The sequence below is a fragment of the Loxodonta africana genome, chromosome 1, assembly GCF_030014295.1.
Source record: "Loxodonta africana isolate mLoxAfr1 chromosome 1, mLoxAfr1.hap2, whole genome shotgun sequence".
In the NCBI taxonomy this organism is placed as follows: Eukaryota; Metazoa; Chordata; class Mammalia; order Proboscidea; family Elephantidae; genus Loxodonta; species Loxodonta africana.
Genome location: NC_087342.1, coordinates 228,280,075 through 228,297,186, shown reverse-complemented (window position 1 = coordinate 228,297,186; position 17,112 = coordinate 228,280,075). Strand labels below are relative to the sequence as shown.

The 17,112-nt window shown below is 42.3% G+C and overlaps 1 protein-coding gene across 1 annotated transcript in view; it reads right to left on the bottom strand.

Moving 5' to 3' along the window:
* Window positions 1–6,716: 6,716 nt before the first annotated feature.
* Window positions 6,717–17,112, bottom strand: part of SNX9 (sorting nexin 9) — a 116,153-nt gene continuing 105,757 nt past the window's right edge. Inside the window, exons 14-18 of the mRNA XM_010598835.3 lie at window positions 15,285–15,361; window positions 13,615–13,704; window positions 11,540–11,654; window positions 9,396–9,487; window positions 6,717–7,512 (exon numbers count right to left, since the gene is read on the bottom strand). Coding sequence (XP_010597137.1) covers window positions 7,465–7,512; window positions 9,396–9,487; window positions 11,540–11,654; window positions 13,615–13,704; window positions 15,285–15,361 — 422 coding nt within the window. The 3' untranslated portion in view covers window positions 6,717–7,464. The remainder of the gene's footprint in view (window positions 7,513–9,395; window positions 9,488–11,539; window positions 11,655–13,614; window positions 13,705–15,284; window positions 15,362–17,112) is intronic.

Here is a 17,112-nt window from a genome sequence, read left to right as displayed (position 1 = left end):
TGTTGTTAGGTGCTGTTGACTCAGTTCCGACTCATAGCGACTCTAAGCACAACAGAATGAAACACTGCCTGGTCCTGCGCCGTCCTTACAATCGTTATGCTTGAGCTCACTGTTGCAGCCACTGTGTCAACCCACCTCGTTGAGAGTCTTCCTCTTTTCCGCTGACCCTGTACTCTGCCAAGCACGATGTCCTTCTCCAGGGACTGATCCCTCCTGACAACATGTCCAAAGTATGTAAGACGCAGTCTCACCATCCTTGCTTCTAAGGAGCATTGTGGTTATACTTCTTCTAAGACAGATTTGTTGGTTCTTTTGGCAGTCCAAAATTCTTCCCCAACACCACAATTCAAAGGCCTCAATTCTTCTTCAGTCTTCCTTATTCATTGTCCAGCTTTCACATGCATATGATACGATTGAAAATACCATGGCTTGGGTCAGGCGCACCTTAGTCTTCAAGGTGACATCTTTGCTCTTCAACACTTCGAAGAGGTCCTTTGCAGCAGATTTGCCCAATGCAATGTGTCTTTTGATTTCTTGACTGCTGCTTCCATGGCTGTTGATTGTGGATCCAAGTAAAATGAAACCCTTGACAACTTCAGTCTTTTCTCCGTTTATCATGATGTTGCTCATTGTTCCAGTTGTGAGGATTTTTGTTTCCTTTATGCTGAGGTGCAATCCATACTGAAGGCTGTGGTCTTTGATCTTCATTACTAAGTTACTCTGATTAATAGGCTCATCGGTTAGTGAAGGATCAGTGTTTGTCAAGGGAAAGACAATTGGGAAGTCTTTCCAGAAGCCTGGTTTGTCTCAGGTGCTGTGAGGCTCGGAGGTGAGGAGCTGCCCCTCCTGGACCTTCATTCTGACATTTATAAAAACAGTGACAATGATTTTCATGGAAGGAGGGTTGGCAGCCTCGCCTCACCTCACTAATTGCTGTGGGAGTCAATTAGTGCTGACAATGTTAAGAGAAAGAAGTGCTACATGGGAAATACGAGGGTTTCGCTGCATGCTCCCCATCACATCTGCTCTTCTAGAGCTTTTATCTTCTCTGCTAGGTGCTTGGAGCAGCAGGGGAAACCCAGTGGCCAGCTCCTACTCTTGAATTGGCAGGGTTGAGATCAATGAAAGCAGCAATTCTGGAACTCACTTTACTCTGCCTTTTAACTGATGGTGAAATAAGGGGTCACTTGGGACATGGCCCCAGGTCTGGCTGAACCTGAAAGGTGCTGCCACCTGACTCAAGCCTGAGCCCAGCCCTGCTCTTCTCTGTGGAACACAGGGAGGACCTCAGAGCTCGGAAGGGTTATAGAAAAGGTCCATTCTCATCCTCTTTCCCTACAAGTGAGGGAACTGAAGGCTGGCGAGCTTAGCAGACCTATTCAAGGTGACATGTTGGTGTCAGCTGGGACTACAGCCCATGGCTCCTAATTCACAGTTCAGATCTCTTTACATCATGGAGTGTTTGTTCACTGGAAGGATGGTCCTCAAAATGGTGATAATTCCTGTGTCACAGGGACCACTACCAGTTCCATTATGACTTTAAAATACTTCTTCCTACATTTCATGGTGTTTTAATTTTGTTGTTGTTGTCGTCAGGTGCTGTCTAGTCTGACTCACAGAACACTATACAACAGAACGAAACACTGCTTGGTCCTGCACCATCCTCACAATCATTGCTATGTTTGAGCCCATTGTTGCAGCGGCTTTGTCAATCTATCTCATCGAAGGTCTTCCTCTTTTTCGCTGACCCTCCACTTTACCAAGCATGATGTCCTTCTCCAGGGACTGGTCCCTACTGATAACATGTCCAAAGTATGTGAGGCGAAGTCTCCCCATCCTGGCTTCTAAGAAGGATTCTGGCTATACTTCTTCCAAGATAGACTTATTCATTCTTATGGCAGCCCACAGTATATTCTTCACCAACGCTCTAACTCAAAGGCGTCAATTCTTCGGTCTTCCTTATTCATTGTTCAGCTTTTGGATACATTTGAGATGACTGAAAATACCACGGCTTGGGTCAGGCACACCTTAGTCCTTAAAGTGACATTTTTGCTTTTTGTTGGTGTAGTGGTTAAGGGCTATGGCTGCTAACCAAAAAGTCAGCAGTTTGAATCCACCAGCTGCTCCTTGGAAACCCTATGGGACAGCTCTACTGTTCTATTGGGTCGCTATGAGTTAGAATGGACTCGAAAGCAAAAGGCTTGCTTTTTAACACTTTAAAGAGGTCTTTTGCAGCAGATGCGTCCAATGAAATGTGTCGTTTGGTTTCTTGACTGCTCCTTCCATGGTCGTTGATTGTAGTCTGAGTAAAATGAAATCCTTCACAACCTCAATCTTTTCTCTATTTGTCATGATGTTGCTTATTGGACCAGTTGTGAGCATTTTTGTTTTCTTTATGGTGAGGTGTAATCCATACTGAAGGCTGTGTCTTTGATCTTTATCAGTAAATGCTTCAAGCCCCGTTCACTTTCAGCAAATAAGGTTGCGTCACCTGCGTAGCTCAGGTTGTTAACAAGTCTTCCTCCAATCGTGACGCTGCATTCTTCTTCATACAGTCCAGCTTCTCAGACTATTTGCTCAGCATACAGATTGAATAAGTATGGTGAAAGGATACCACCCTGATGCACACCTTTCCTGACTTTAAACCATGAAGTATCTATCCCCTTGTTCTGCTTGAATGACTGCCTCTGGGTCTGTATACAGGATCCCTATGAGCACAATTAAGTGTTCTGGAATTCCCATTCTTCACAATGTTATCCATAAATTATTATGATCCACACAGCTTTTGCACAGTCCATAAAACAAAGGTAAACATCCTTCTGGTATTCTCTGCTTTCAGCCAGGCTTCAGCTATGATATCCCTGGTTCCATGTCCTCTTCTGAATCCAGCTTGAATTTTTGGCTTCCCTGTTGATGTAGTGTTGCAATAGTTTTTGAAAGATCTTCAGCAAAATTTTACTTGCGTGTGATATTAATGATATTGTTTGATAATTTTTGCATTGTTGGATCACCTTCCTTTGGAATGGGCACAAATATGGATCTCTTCCAGTCAGTAGTCAGTTGGCCAGGTAGCTGTCTTCCAAATTTCTTGGCATACATGACTGAGCACTTCCAGCATTGCACTTGTTTGTTGAAACATCTCAGTTGGTATTCTGTCAATTCCTGAAGCCTTGTTTTTTGGCAATGCCTTCAGTTCAGCTTGGACTTTTTCCTTCAGTACTATTGGTTCTTGATCACATGCTACCTCCTGAAATGGCTGAATATTGACCATTTCTATTTTGGTGTAGTAACTCTGTCTATTCCTTTCACCTTCTTTTGATGCTTCCTTCATCATTCAATATTTTGCCCACAGAATCCTTCAAAATTGCAGATCAAGGCTTGAACTTTTTCTTCAGTTCTGTCAGCTTGAGAAATGCTGCGTGTGTTCCTCCTTTTTGGTTTTCTAACTCCAGGTCTTTGCACATGTCATTATAATACTTAACTTTGTCTTCTCGAGCTGCCCTTTGAAATCATCTGTTCAGCTCTTTTACTTCATCATTTCTTCCATTTGCTTTAGCTACTTGACATTAAAGGGCAACTTTCAGAGTCTTCTGACATCCATTTTGGTCTTTTCTTTCTTTCCTGCCTTTTAAATAACCTTTTGCTTTCTTCATGTATGATGTCCTTATGTCATTAGTCTGGTGTTCGGTCCTTACTGTTCGTCAAATCTATACTTGAGATTGTCTCTAAATTCAGGTGGGACATACTCAAGGTCGTACTTTGGCTCTTATGGACTTGTTTTAATTATCTTCACCTTCAACTTGAACTTGCAAATGAGGAATTGATGATCTGTTTCCCAGTTGGTCACTGGGCTTGTTCTGACTGATACTGGGCTTCTCCATTATCTCTTCCCACAGATGTAGTTGATTTGATTCCTGTGTATCCCATCTGGCAAGATCCATGTGTAGAGCTGCTGTGTATGTTGTTGGAAAAAGGTATTTGCAATGCATATGTTGACGGTCTTGCAAAATTCTATTATGTGATCTCCAGCATTGTTTCTATCACCAAGGCCATATTCTTCGACTTCAGATCATTCTTGTTTCCAACTTTCATATTTCAATTGCTAATTATCAATGCATTTTGACTGCACGTTTCATCAATTTCAGACTGCAGAAGTTGGTAAAAATCTTCAATTCCTTCATCTCTGGGATTAGCGATTGGTGTGTAAATTCGAATAATAATTATATTAAACCAGTCTTCCTTGTAGGTGTATGAATATTATCCTATCCCTGACAACACGGTACTTCAGACAGATCTTGAAATGTTCTTTTTGATAATGAATGTGATACCATTCCTCTTCAACTTGTCATTCCCAGCATAGTCGACCATATGGCTGTTTGATTCAAAAAGGCCAATACCAGTCCATTTCAGCTCACTAATGTCAAGGATATCTACCTTTAAATGTTCTATTTCATTTTTTACAACTTCTAATTTTTCTAGATTCATACTTTGTACATTCCACATTCTGAATATTAATGAATGTTTGCAGCTGTTTCTTCTCATTTTGAGTCATGCCACATCAGTAAATCAAAGTCCCAAAAGCTTCACTCCATCCATGTCATTAAGGTTGACTATTTTGAGGAGGCAGCTCTTCCCCAGTCATATTCTGAGTGCCTTCCAACCTGAGGGGCTCATGTTCCGGCACTGTATCAGACAGTGTTCTGCTGCTATTCATACGGTTTTCATTGGCCAATTTTTTTAGAAGCAGATCACTATAAGTGCTCTTCCTAGTCTGTCTTAGTCTGGAAACTCTGCTTAAACCTGTCCTCAACGGGTAACCCTGCTGGTATTTAAATATTGGTGGCAAAAATTCTAACATCACAGCAACACTACAGTAGAACATACTGACAGATGAGTGGTGGGTTTCAATTTCAGACAGTATGAAATGAGAGGTATAAAATATGATCTATCCCTCCTATCTCTGTCTCTTTGCCTTCCCATTTTTTAGTTAAATAGTTACTTTAGCAATTGCTTTTACTCCTTTAAATGGTATACTTTAATATTTTGGGTTTTACACACCATCTGCTGATTCTATTGACAATGCAAACTAGTGGACTTACCTTTTTTCCATGAGCTTTCTACCGATCCTCTCCATATATGTATTATTTTTACCTCTGCTCTCTACATGTTATTTTTACAAGATTAGTAAAAGTTACATCTTATTCTATAATTATACCTCTTCTGTGATGCCAAAAGTTCATATAATTAAAAATCAAAACATTAACATATGACCATATAAGAACCAATTGGTGTGTTTGAACCCATAGAGAAGGAAACACATACTATGTCATTACAATGTTGCCACCTGAAGTAGAATCTCCCAAGTATCAACATCCAAGGGGTCATCTTTTATTTACTTTCAAATTCCCTTCACTTTCCTTGGCTCACAGTCAGGTACCATTGTTCTGAGTATTCCATGTCGTCTCCTTTCTCAGGCTCCTGTTCCATCTTCCTGGCCCCTTCCTCCTGGCATGTCAATCAGTCTATCTGCAGGTGGACACTGGCCATCGGTACTTCTTGCAGCTTCCCAGGTAAGTGTGATGTGCCTCCAGGATTGATACCACTGGCTTCAGAAATCAGTATTATTAGTTCATGTCAGGAGAAATAAGTTTTAGGGAAAAATTTATTACCTGGGCTATTTTTATCAGCTAACAATCAGAAGCAATTAACAATAAAAAAAAAAAAAATCACACAAAAACACCAAAAAGTGTTTTGAAAAAGTGCTTTCAGGATTTACTGTACAGTTTTTTTTAAACAATTTATTTCTATGTTGGCTTTTACATGCTCGTACATTTGTGTAAAACATTTATACATATTCTTTACAATTTGTACATGTATTAAACGGTTGTATTATAAACACTGTTCTGTGGGTTTTCATAAAAGAAAAATCAAGCAGGGAAAATTACTTAGAAAACATTAACAAAAACCCACCATATTAAAGAACAAGATGTTCTCACATTCACGTTCATTTGAATTCCTCATCTACTTCTGTCGTGGTTTTACCTTATTTGTGTTGACCCGGACATTCCATTTTATAAAAAATAACTATTAGTTTGGATGAATGAAAGCAGTGAGGTTATGGAGTAAGGCAACTGTGGACAATGGCAATGTCCATCTGCAAGGACAGAAGGTGTGCGAACACGTGAATGTTCCGACTGAAAGCTGACACGTGGTCAAGAGTTGGCTTGCTTTGTGGATTCACTGAAGTGCTAATCATCAGGAAAGCTCTCTCTGAACTGTAGGATCGGAGTCAGAAGAATCATCATGCCATACTTTTCCCTAACCTCAAAAGCCCAGGTGATCAGTGCACATTATTCAGGTTGCCACCCCACCAGTCCCCATACTTTTCCTCCTGGTGGGGAGGGGACAGGTTTTCACCTTTCCAGAAAATACCAGTTTGCCTGCTTGTCCACAATCCAAACCAAGGGGCAAATCATGCTATCAGTGGCATTTCTGCTTAGGGCTGACTGACCCTCAGCTTTTCTGAATTATTCTTTCTGGTGCGAACCTGCCCTCACATGATGAGGCAGGATGTGCAGAGAGAAAGCACTGGTCTTCACAGGAGAACCTGTAAAAACCCACTGCTGTCAAGTCGATTCCAACTCATAGCGACCCTATAAGACAGGGTAGAACTGCCCGATACGGTTTCCAAGGCTGTAATCTTTATGGAAGCAGGCTGCCACATCTTTCTCCTGCTGAGTGCCTGGTGGGTTCAAACCACCAATCTTTCAGTTAGCAGCTGAGTGCTTAACAATTGTGCTACCAGGGCTCCTTGAAAGTGAGAACAACACAGCCAGGATCACCCTGAGGAGGGGAAGGTGGACGGGAGGAGGCAGAGAGGAAACCAGGACACTCTGATGACCAGAGTTTACAGGACGGCATCGTATGTCCTGCATAAGGGGCAAGACGGGGGCATCGGTAGCCCCAAGGCCTCTCTGAAATGGTCAGCTCTTTAATCATAAATACAGAAGTGAAAGGCGGGCCAATTTTCCTCAATAGACAGGAATTCCCAAAGGACTGAGAGTTATAAAAATATACAAACATATATATTTTTTATTCTGGCATATTTCATATTTTTAAGAAAGTAATTAGTAATTATCTGACATTGGGTAAGAACTGAAAGATCCCAAGAGAAATCATAAATTAGGGTTCTCTGTAAAATACCAAATTTTCCGTTCAAAATTCTACTAATTTTAAGTACTTTTCAAAAATAGACACAATTTCCATTGGTTTAAATAGTGGCTGTGGAAGAGAAGGGAGGTGTTTAGGCTGCTCAGTAAAATAAACACAATTTGTTTGTCACTCTATTTGTTTTGGTTTTCTTTCTTTTCTTTTTTTTTTGTGATAGGGAAAAAAATAAACTTTAAATTACATTGCCCAAGTCAGAAAGAAGCACTTCGGCGTTTTCTTCCTGTTCCGTCTCTTCTACATAACTGGAAAGCGGCCGAGGGCCTGCCTCAGCTTTTCTGCAATCTGGAGGAAAAGCAGAACAATGTTGAGATGCCACCCCACTACACCTTTGCAGCATTCTATTATATACCACTCCTGTGACCAAAACATCAGCAGATTCAAATGCTGAAAGCACGGTACCTTCGGTGGCCGTCCCGTTCCACCCCACTGGGGCCTGGACCTTGGGGACAGCCTGGACTGTTTGCTCCCTGCACCAGTCTCATGCTTCCACGCTGCTGGAGACCTTTTTAAATCACAGACTGGGATGGTGCCCATGGCTTGCAGAACCAAGTACCCACTCCTTTGCATACCCGATCAGCCTGTGAGGTTTTCTAAACGTGGTCCCGGCCTCTGTATCCAGGCTTCTCTCCTGCCTCTGCCATGAGCAGAACTGCCAGACTATTACTCTTCCTCAGATGAGTCAGGCTGATGGGGTCGTCGTGCATGCCTGAATCTCCCTTCCTTTCTTGGAGACCTACAATTCCTAGGACTGGGCTGGAGGCCGTTGTGTCCCCATTGGTCCCTGCTGTGTCCCTGCTGTCCTGTAACTATGTCCGGGTGCCCGAGTCTCCCCCAGATAGACAGCTCCCTGAAGGCACAGACCATGTCTGACTCATCCTTGGTCCTAAACATTTGCAGTGGTGTTTACCACATAACGATATGATATTCAATAAATGTTTGCCCTATGAACAATTATGCAAATTTTAATACTTTTCAGTTTTATAGGAAAGTGACCCTTGGCTCTAAAATGTTATATCAGCCACTTATGCCTATGCAAAGACACTGGGTGAACAGTTTTATAAATTTTATAAATTCAAATGATTCAAATAAAAATCCATTAATAACTACACCTTAATTGGGCTTGAAAATTATTTAACAAATCAACATTATCCAAATATCAAGAGTCGTTCTTTATTTTCTCATGTAGAACAAGTAGATCTGTCATTCTAATTCATGGTGAAAGGTAAACACACAATGGCCCTAAATAAAAGGTGCAGGCAAAGAGCACAGGAGCCATAGACTGTAAGGGAGAATATCGCTTACGTGAATTCTTTCTGTAAGCTAGTCTCCCAAACCAACTGCTTCTAATACACGATTCCAATCCACGGCAAGCTTTCAAGCATTTGCCGCTGGAGACAGGCACTGACAGGCATTTGCCACAGCGCCCAGTCCAAGGTGACACACGCGTGGCTGTGAATGTGGCTCACCTACCACACCCTGTACACACATGCCATAATAGCACGGACACAGCGGAGGGCAGAGGCAGAAACCAGTCGGCCAGCAGATGCTCTACTAGAAAGTTACAGGCCTTCTCTTCAGATTTCTGAGTTCCCGTTTAAATACTGTAGGACCCTTGTTCTCTACACACACTGAGAACAACCAACTTGCTATCTAAAGCTGTGGCACTTTAAGTTTTCATTACTGTTTTCTGAATGAAAATATTTACGGTCTCTTTTGTTTTCCTTTTGAAATTCCTTTTGGTAGGCTGTGAAGCCCTCACGCACACACAAAGAAGGCCTTTGGTCTCCTGAGCGGTGCCAGGCGCTGGCCCCCGAGGTCGAGGCCCCCGTGGCAGAGGACAAGCCCAGCTCATTCAGCAGACAACAGAGCCTGTGAAGGGGGACAGCAGCCGCACAATGAGGACTTCTTTGGGCCTCACAACTAGGACCCAATACCCTTCTTCTTCAAAAGAAAGCTTTTTTTTTTTTTTAAAAAACCCGCTGTCTTTCAAAAAGGAGAAAGATTTAATGAAAAGAGACTTAAAAATTGTCTCGATACTTAACGTCTTTTGACTTATCTGCATGAAAACATACAGGCAGATCAGCTTTCCGTGGTCGAGGACCTAACCACAAATCCTGCTCTGCTGCGTGGGTGTGGAAGGCGTGGAGGAAGGACTGCAGGCTTACCGTCTCGTAGAACTGTACCTGCTGCTCCAGGTACAGACGGATGACAGTGTTGTAATCATAGATCCGGTTACTGTGAAAATGGTTCATCTCGGCTACAAGCAAAACCGAGACACAAGTCAGTTTCCTGCAAATTCCAAACTACCCCACGTCGCTTCTCTGCCTGGTGACGGCTAGTCATCAACCAGATGTAACCTGATTGGCTTCAGTGCACTGTCAGCTCTCGGCCAACCACTTTATAAAGAGAATGGGAGAACGACCTGGGAAAAGGTAACCACAAAATACCCCGTTCCAGTAAATGGACGCTTTTCATTGACTTTTACACTAAATACCGTGAAACCCACTGCAGATAACACTGCAAAGGTGGAACTTTTTCTAATGCAAATGATCAAGTGGGACACTGATTTGGTCCGATTCTCCACAAGATGACTGCCGTTCCAGAACGTTCAGTGTGTTTACACTGGACCCAGCAGGTACCTGGGGGGCTCTCCTTGTCCCCTCTGGCTCAGTGAGGCATACCTGAAAGGCTGGGCAGGTGAGGTGGATGCCCTGAGCTTGTGCTCCCCCTGCCCCTTCTCCAGTAACGGGAGCTTTGTGGCCCCTGACCGCCAACGAGAGGCAGTCAGACAGCCTCTCATCAGGCAAAAGCGTGTGATGCAGAGGGAAAACATCTTCACCTTTGTGGAATGCAACGATCCCTGACTCCTCTTAGCAAAGCCTGTCTCTCAGTGTCCCCCCCATCCCCCATGTGGAGAAGGCAATCCTTCCCTCGCTCCTCATCACCTCTGCCCTGATGACTCTGAAACCCATCTTTTCCTTTATTCTCTAGGCCCAGAAAGCCACCTGCCGGCATAAATCCTAAAAAAAAAAAGCTAATTGTTCTGAGTTTTACATTACAGTTATTTGAAGCTGTACAAAGCTTCTTATTTACCTATTTCGGATAGCCTCAAAAACGAGTTCAACAGCAAATTCCCCATTTCAAACCCTTCCCTCTAAACCCAAAGCTCCAATCAGGTTTCCCGATTTTTGCCATTAGGTACCTGAGCTCTGGAAATCTCTTTCCCCCACTGACTCCCTAGTCCTGAAGGCTGTTCCTTGGAAAAGCCTGCAAGTATGCTTCATTCTCTTCTCCCAATACCACACCTTCTTTAAAAAACAAAACAAAACCCCAAACCAGTTGCCATCAAGTGGATTCTGGCTCATGGAGGCCCAATGTGTGTCACAGTAGAACTGTAGGGTTTTCAACGGCTGCATTTGTGGAAGTAGATCACCAGGCCATTCTTCCAAGGCCACTCTAGGTGGACTTGAATCGCCAACCTTTTGGTTAGCAGCTGACAGTTTTCTGGTTGGGCTAATGTCTGCCTTCTCCACTCTATCCCACATAGCTATCAAACCCTTGTCGCGTGAGCATTGCTTTCTTTGCTCGAAATCCTTCCATGGCTTCTTAACATTTCTGTCAAGTCTGGACTCTTCTACCTGGCTTTCAAGGCCCTCCACACACGCCAGTACTTATCCCCCAATAACTTCCCAGGGCGCTTTGCTTCCTCAGGCCAGTGGCACCATCTTGTACCGCTCTTCTGTGTGCTTCTGTTCATGCTGGAAGACCCTTGCCTCTCTCCTTGCCCATGCAAAGTCTATCCATCCATTAGAACAGAGGGAAAACTCCTTAGCTGCTCTGATTTACTAGAACAACACTCAACCCTATGAATATCAATTAGCACCTGCTTTTGTGCCAACAGTCCAACTATGCCCAAAACCCCATCTACAAGCTTCCTGTACATTCCACGGTCTTGGGGCATGGAGGTCACTGCATGCTAAGAGCTAAGCTCCAGAATTTAATCAAGCATTATGATAGGAACTGGTATGAAGAGTTACACAGTCTTCAGTGTTTCCAAGAAATAATAAAAACGTATAGGTTTAAGCAAGCTGTCTTTCATAGCTATGTCAGGTCAATGTTTAAAAGGCTAAACATTAGAGATTCATATTAACACTGGGATCCTGCAAACAGGAAGCTTATGAGGACATTTTAAATCAGCTCTTATTTATGTAACTGTTGTTCACAGTTGGATTTCTCCCCAGAAAAGGAAATAGCAAACTTTTCTGGGGAAAAAGTCTCCACTAAGTTATTCATAAGCCTCTTATCTCACCTTGCAAAGCATAAGACATAGTGCCGACACGTTTTACCATGTTCTGCTTGTCTTGCGGGGTGATTTTACTAGTCGCAACTAGTTTATCACTTTCTTTCACTTTTTCTATTGCTCCCTGTGAAATGGAAAATGCAGTGGTGTTAAGAAAACAAAGCTAAGAGGATTAGTCATTAGTTTCAAATACAACAATGCTAACATGTTCTATAATTGACTTGTTATTGAACAAGAAAGTGTCCCCACAAAAAAAGAACATAAGAAAGCCTCTAAATTTAACTTCCTTCAAAGTCACTGGGAAGAAAAAATTGCTATTCTTGAGAAATGTAACTAAGCTACAACAAATTAGAAAACTGAATAGCACGTGACCTCTGTAGTATGTTATGGTACTGCCATGATAAGAGTGGCACGGAGCAAGGAGACAGCATTGATAAGTTTAGAACGTCACTTGACTAGGCACAGAGTTGCGTAAGTATATGGGACCTATCTGTCTGTCTCATCTTTATAAACTAGAGTGTTGTTAGGTGCCATCTAATTGGTTCCGACTTGTAGCAATCCTATGTACAACGGAACAAAACACTGCCCAGTCCTGTGCCATCCTCACAATCATTGCTGTTTGAGTCCACTGTTGCAGCCACTGTGTCCATCCATCTTGCTGAGAGTCTTCCTCTTTTTCGCTGACCTACTTTACCAAGCATGATGTTCTTCTCCAGGGACTGGTCCTCACTGATAATGTGTCCAAAGTATGTGAGATGTAGTCTCCCCGGCCTCACTTCTAAGGAGCATTTTGGCTGTACTTCTTCCAAGACAGACTTGTTTGCTCTTCTGGCAGTCCATGGTATATTCAATATTCTTCACCAACACCACAATTCAAAGGCATAAATTTTTCAGTCTTTCTTATTCATAAACTAGAGTAGCTGGGGCTTAAGTGTGCCATTTGAAAGTCTGAGCTTTACTTTGATTTTTGCTAAGAGGCACTGAATCAATTTTAAATCGGTACTTAGATGGCAGTCATTGTAAACGTTATTCTCACTCCGGTATCATCATATTCGTCAATATTTAGAGCTGTCTGGAGAGAAACAGGAGCCCTGGTGGCCCAGTGGTTAAGAGCTACGGCTGCTAACCAAAAGATCAGCAATTCGAATCCACCAGCTGCTCCTTGGAAACCCTATGGGGCAGTACTATTCTGTCCTATAGGGTCGCTATGAGTCGGAATCGACTCGATGGTGACGGGTAAGGGAAAAGAAACACTCTATACTCATGAGTAAGTTAGCTTCCAGGCCTAGAACTCTCATCTGCTGGCATAAATTCCTACAAGAAGTTAACTGTTCTGAGTTGTACACTAAATTTTCTGAAGGTGCTCAAAGCTTCTTATTTACCTATGCTGCCCCTTCATGCTATTTAAATAGAAAGCAAAACGCTAAAATGGTCACACGTCAGGACTGTTCGCATTGCAGAGGGATAGGAGCTGGCTGAATGGACATGGGAAGCCCGGGTCAGAACGGGGGAGTGTGCTGTCACATTATAGGGATTGTAACTAGGGTCACATAACAATATGTGTGTAAATTTTTGTATGAGAAATTAACTTGAGCTGTAAACTTTCACCTAAAGCACAATAAAAAAAATGGAAAAGAAACCTTTCATTTGGTTCAAGAATGGGACGTTTTGCTTCGTCTTGGTAGGAAGGATCTTTGTGGAGCTTGCCCGAGCAGATGAAAAGGGCCTCACTGATCGGCAGAAGTACTATTCCTATGATTGTCTTGGATTTCAAACATGATGGCTGCAGTTTGATAACTGACCAAATACATGCACAAAAGAATATTCTTCATATTTCTAATTCCCTACAAATAATCTTTCTATAGAGTAAAAGACACCAAAAAGAAAAAAAAAAAACCACCCATATAACTAAACACATTACAGAACTTCAATAACACTTAAATATTCCAAGCAGTTCCAGCTGACTTCCAGAAGCTTTTCCTTCTGATTCAGGAGGAGACGGAGTGGCCAAAGGCCAGGTGGGGGTCATGCGTATCTGCCCTGACTCACTTAGTATCCCCTGCAAAGTTCTATGATTGAGTTACCTTGTGAGCACCGATAATATCAGGGAAGCAGCCAAGGAAGCCTTTATATTCATGATTACATTCCATCAGAAAATGGAGGTCTTTCTTTGGCTATAATGAGATACAGGTTGGTTGTTATCAGCAGAGGAAGTCAGAAAACCAAAGGAAGAAAAACCTATTATATCTGAGGATTGTATTACGCAATTCCTCCATGTACTACGTTCAACTATTGAGTGCTGAACATTCAGTCTGCTTTTCCTTAAAGGAAAGAATCCCAAGATTCTGAATCATATGTTGTGAAGAAAACGATAAAACATCATATCATTTTTAAGTTGGTTTACATGATTATTTTGAGGTGGCTCAAAATACGATACCGTAGGGAAAAAAAACCAGGGCTTCAAACTGGCTCAGAACGTTTCAGTAACTGCCAAAGTAACGAGGGCAGTGTACACATTGTGCAGCAACCACAATTGGCTGCCCACCCGATCTGCCCTGCTCAAAGATGGCCTCTGACTGCACCGCCTTAAATGTGTGCCCCTCTCCACAGTCCTGCCAATACTCTCATCTCCCGCATCAGGCTCCTGAAACTTTTGGGATTCATGTGGGAGGATTATTGGCAGGACTATGGCGAGCAACAAACATTCAAGGCAGTGCGGTCAGCTGCCATCTTTGAGCAGGGCACTGCTGCTTGTTTCCTACTTGGGTCAAGACTGGAACGGGCAACAGATTTGGTTGCTATGCAATGTGTACGCTGCCCTCGTTTACCTTGGCAATTACTAAACTGTTCCAAACTGGTTCAAAGCCTTGAAAAAAACTAGCTAATACTGTATGTTTACAAGTGAAGTTAATGTAACTTAAAGTCTAAATATTAGCAGAGAGTATAAAAAATAAATGTGGTAATCATTTTAAGTGGCAACTTTAAAATTTTTCAACTTTTCTAAATGATAATTTTAATAGCTATGTTATAGTTCTAAAAATGTAATTTTTTAAAAAAGTATCAGGAGAGAAGTTAATGACCATATATCCATTTTTTTTATGTGCACACGCATAAACATGTATTTCCAGAAGTCATCTGAAAAAATTTTTTAATTCAGAATTCGTAACAACTGAGATGATTATTCCCCTCAACGGAACATAACTGTTTTTTGTTTTGTAAAAAGAACTGAAATCAGGTTATTAAAGACTCAATAAAAGCCACCCAGCTGTAACAAAGACCAATTATGTGCTAGAGACTGTACTGGGCACTTTATTAGCAGCTGGATCCTGAGTTACCTTGTGAGCACCGATAATATCAGGGAAGCAGCCAAGGAAGCCTTTATATTCATGATTACATTCCACACAAGGTAAGCATTACCTCTGCCATTGAGATGAGGAAACCAAGGCTCAGAAAGGTTAAAGAAGAGTCCAAATCGAGATTTGAGCCAGTGTTCTTTCCTGTATGTAACCCCTTGGTGGCTAAGATAGGAGCAGAGGCATCAACACTGGAAGTTACTCATTTAGATTTCCTAACGACAAACTTATCCACCCACTTCGGCTTAAGCTAAGACACACTATTATCAAACACAATTAACAAAGGTACATAGGAATAGAAAAGAGGAGGCTATCCATTTGGAAAGGTTTTATGTTCGAAATTAAACAGGTAGATTAGACAGCACACAAACTTAACTAGAATCCTGTGATTATGTCAGTACCTGCTCTGCCACGAGATTGGCAATTTCTTCATATGTCTTTCCTGCTTCTGTTATTGCGTCGTTGAGATCTGTTTCACCTGAAAAGGATGACGCTTATTTTAGTAGTTTTAAGTCATAAATATTTCCTTTTCACTTATTTAATTAAAATTTTTTATTATAGAAAATTTCAAACGTTGTTAACACTGGAGAGAACAGTATCACGAACCCCCATCTACCTCTCACTCAGCCCCACAGGTAACAGGGCATGGCCCATCTGGTTTCATCTAGGCCTCCACTCCCTACCTCCCCCTCTCACTGGACATGTGCCATCTGATCCATAAATATTTGTCCTTATGGAAAAGATAAGAACTCTTAAAATCAGGACAATATCATTATCACATCTAAGAGCAGACAATAATTTCTTAACATAAATGAATCAGTTAGTGCGCAGACATCCCGACATCTCATAAGTGGGCTTCTTGAACCAGGATCCAAAAAGGTCCGTGGTGGCATACAGCTTGTCTTAGCTCCATAGTGCTGCTATAACACAAATATCTCAAGTGGTTAGCTTTAAGGAACAGAGATTTATTCTCTCACAGTTTAGGAGGCTAGAAGTTTGAGTTCAGGGTGCTGGCTCTAGGGGAAGGCTCTCTGTCGCTCTAGAGGAAAATCCTTGTCTCAGCTTCTTATGTTCTTCTCAGTGTTCCTTTGAGATCTCCAGGTGGCACCTATCTTTCCCCCATTTGTGCTTACTTCTGTGCCTAATCCCATCTTTTTACAACTCAACAGTGGTTAGGTTTAAGACACATACTACACTGATATGGCCTCAGAACAAAAAAATTCCACTCCCAAATGGGATTACATCCACAGGTATAGGGAGTTAGGATTCCATCACGTATTCTGGGGGGGACACAACTCAACTCATAACACAGCTGATGTGTTTCTTAAATCTATAGGATCCTCCTCCTCCATCCTGTTGCAGTTTTTGGGGGAGTTGTCAGGGATTAAATAGGAGCCCTGGTGGTGCAGTGTAAAGTGCTCAGCTGCCAACCAGAAGGTTGGTGGATTGAACCAACCAGCCACCCCATGGGAGAAAAATGTGAGAGTCTGTTCCTGTAAAGATTACAGCCTTGGAAACCCTATGGGGCAGTTCCACTCTGTCCCACAAGGTTGCTATAAGTTGGAATAGACTCGATGGCAATGGGTTTGCTTTTGGTTTTATGGATTAAATTGTGTCCCCCAAAAGTATATGCTGAAGTTCTAACCTCTGTGCCTGTGAATATAACTCCATTTGGAAATAGTGTTCTTATTTTATTATGTTAATGAAGTCACACTAAAGTAGGGTGGTGTCTTAGTTATCTAGTGCTGCTATAACAGAAATACCACAAGGGGATGGCTTTAACAAACAGAAGTTTATTCTGTCACAGTTTAGGAAGCTAGAAGTCTGAATTTAGGGTGCCAGCTCCAGAGGAAGGCCTTCTCTCTCTGTTGGCTCTGGGGGAAGATTCTTGTCTTCTTTCAACATCTATGGGCCCGGCATTCCTTGGAGATCTCCATGTGTCTTGGCATCCATCTTCCCCTGGGTCTAGGAGGTTTTCAGCACAGGAACCCCTAGTCCAAAGGACATGCTCTGCTCCCAGCTTTTCTTTCTTGGTCATAGGAAGTCCCTTTCTCTCTGCTCACTCCTCTCTCATTTTATCTCTTGTAAAATAAAAGGTGATTCAGGCCACACCCCAGGGATACTCCCATTACAGTGCTGTAACCTGACTAAGGGTATAGCATCCCATCCTAATCCCCTTAAAACTGATTGGCTGATCACATCAGATCACACCATGGGGGATGATTCTAT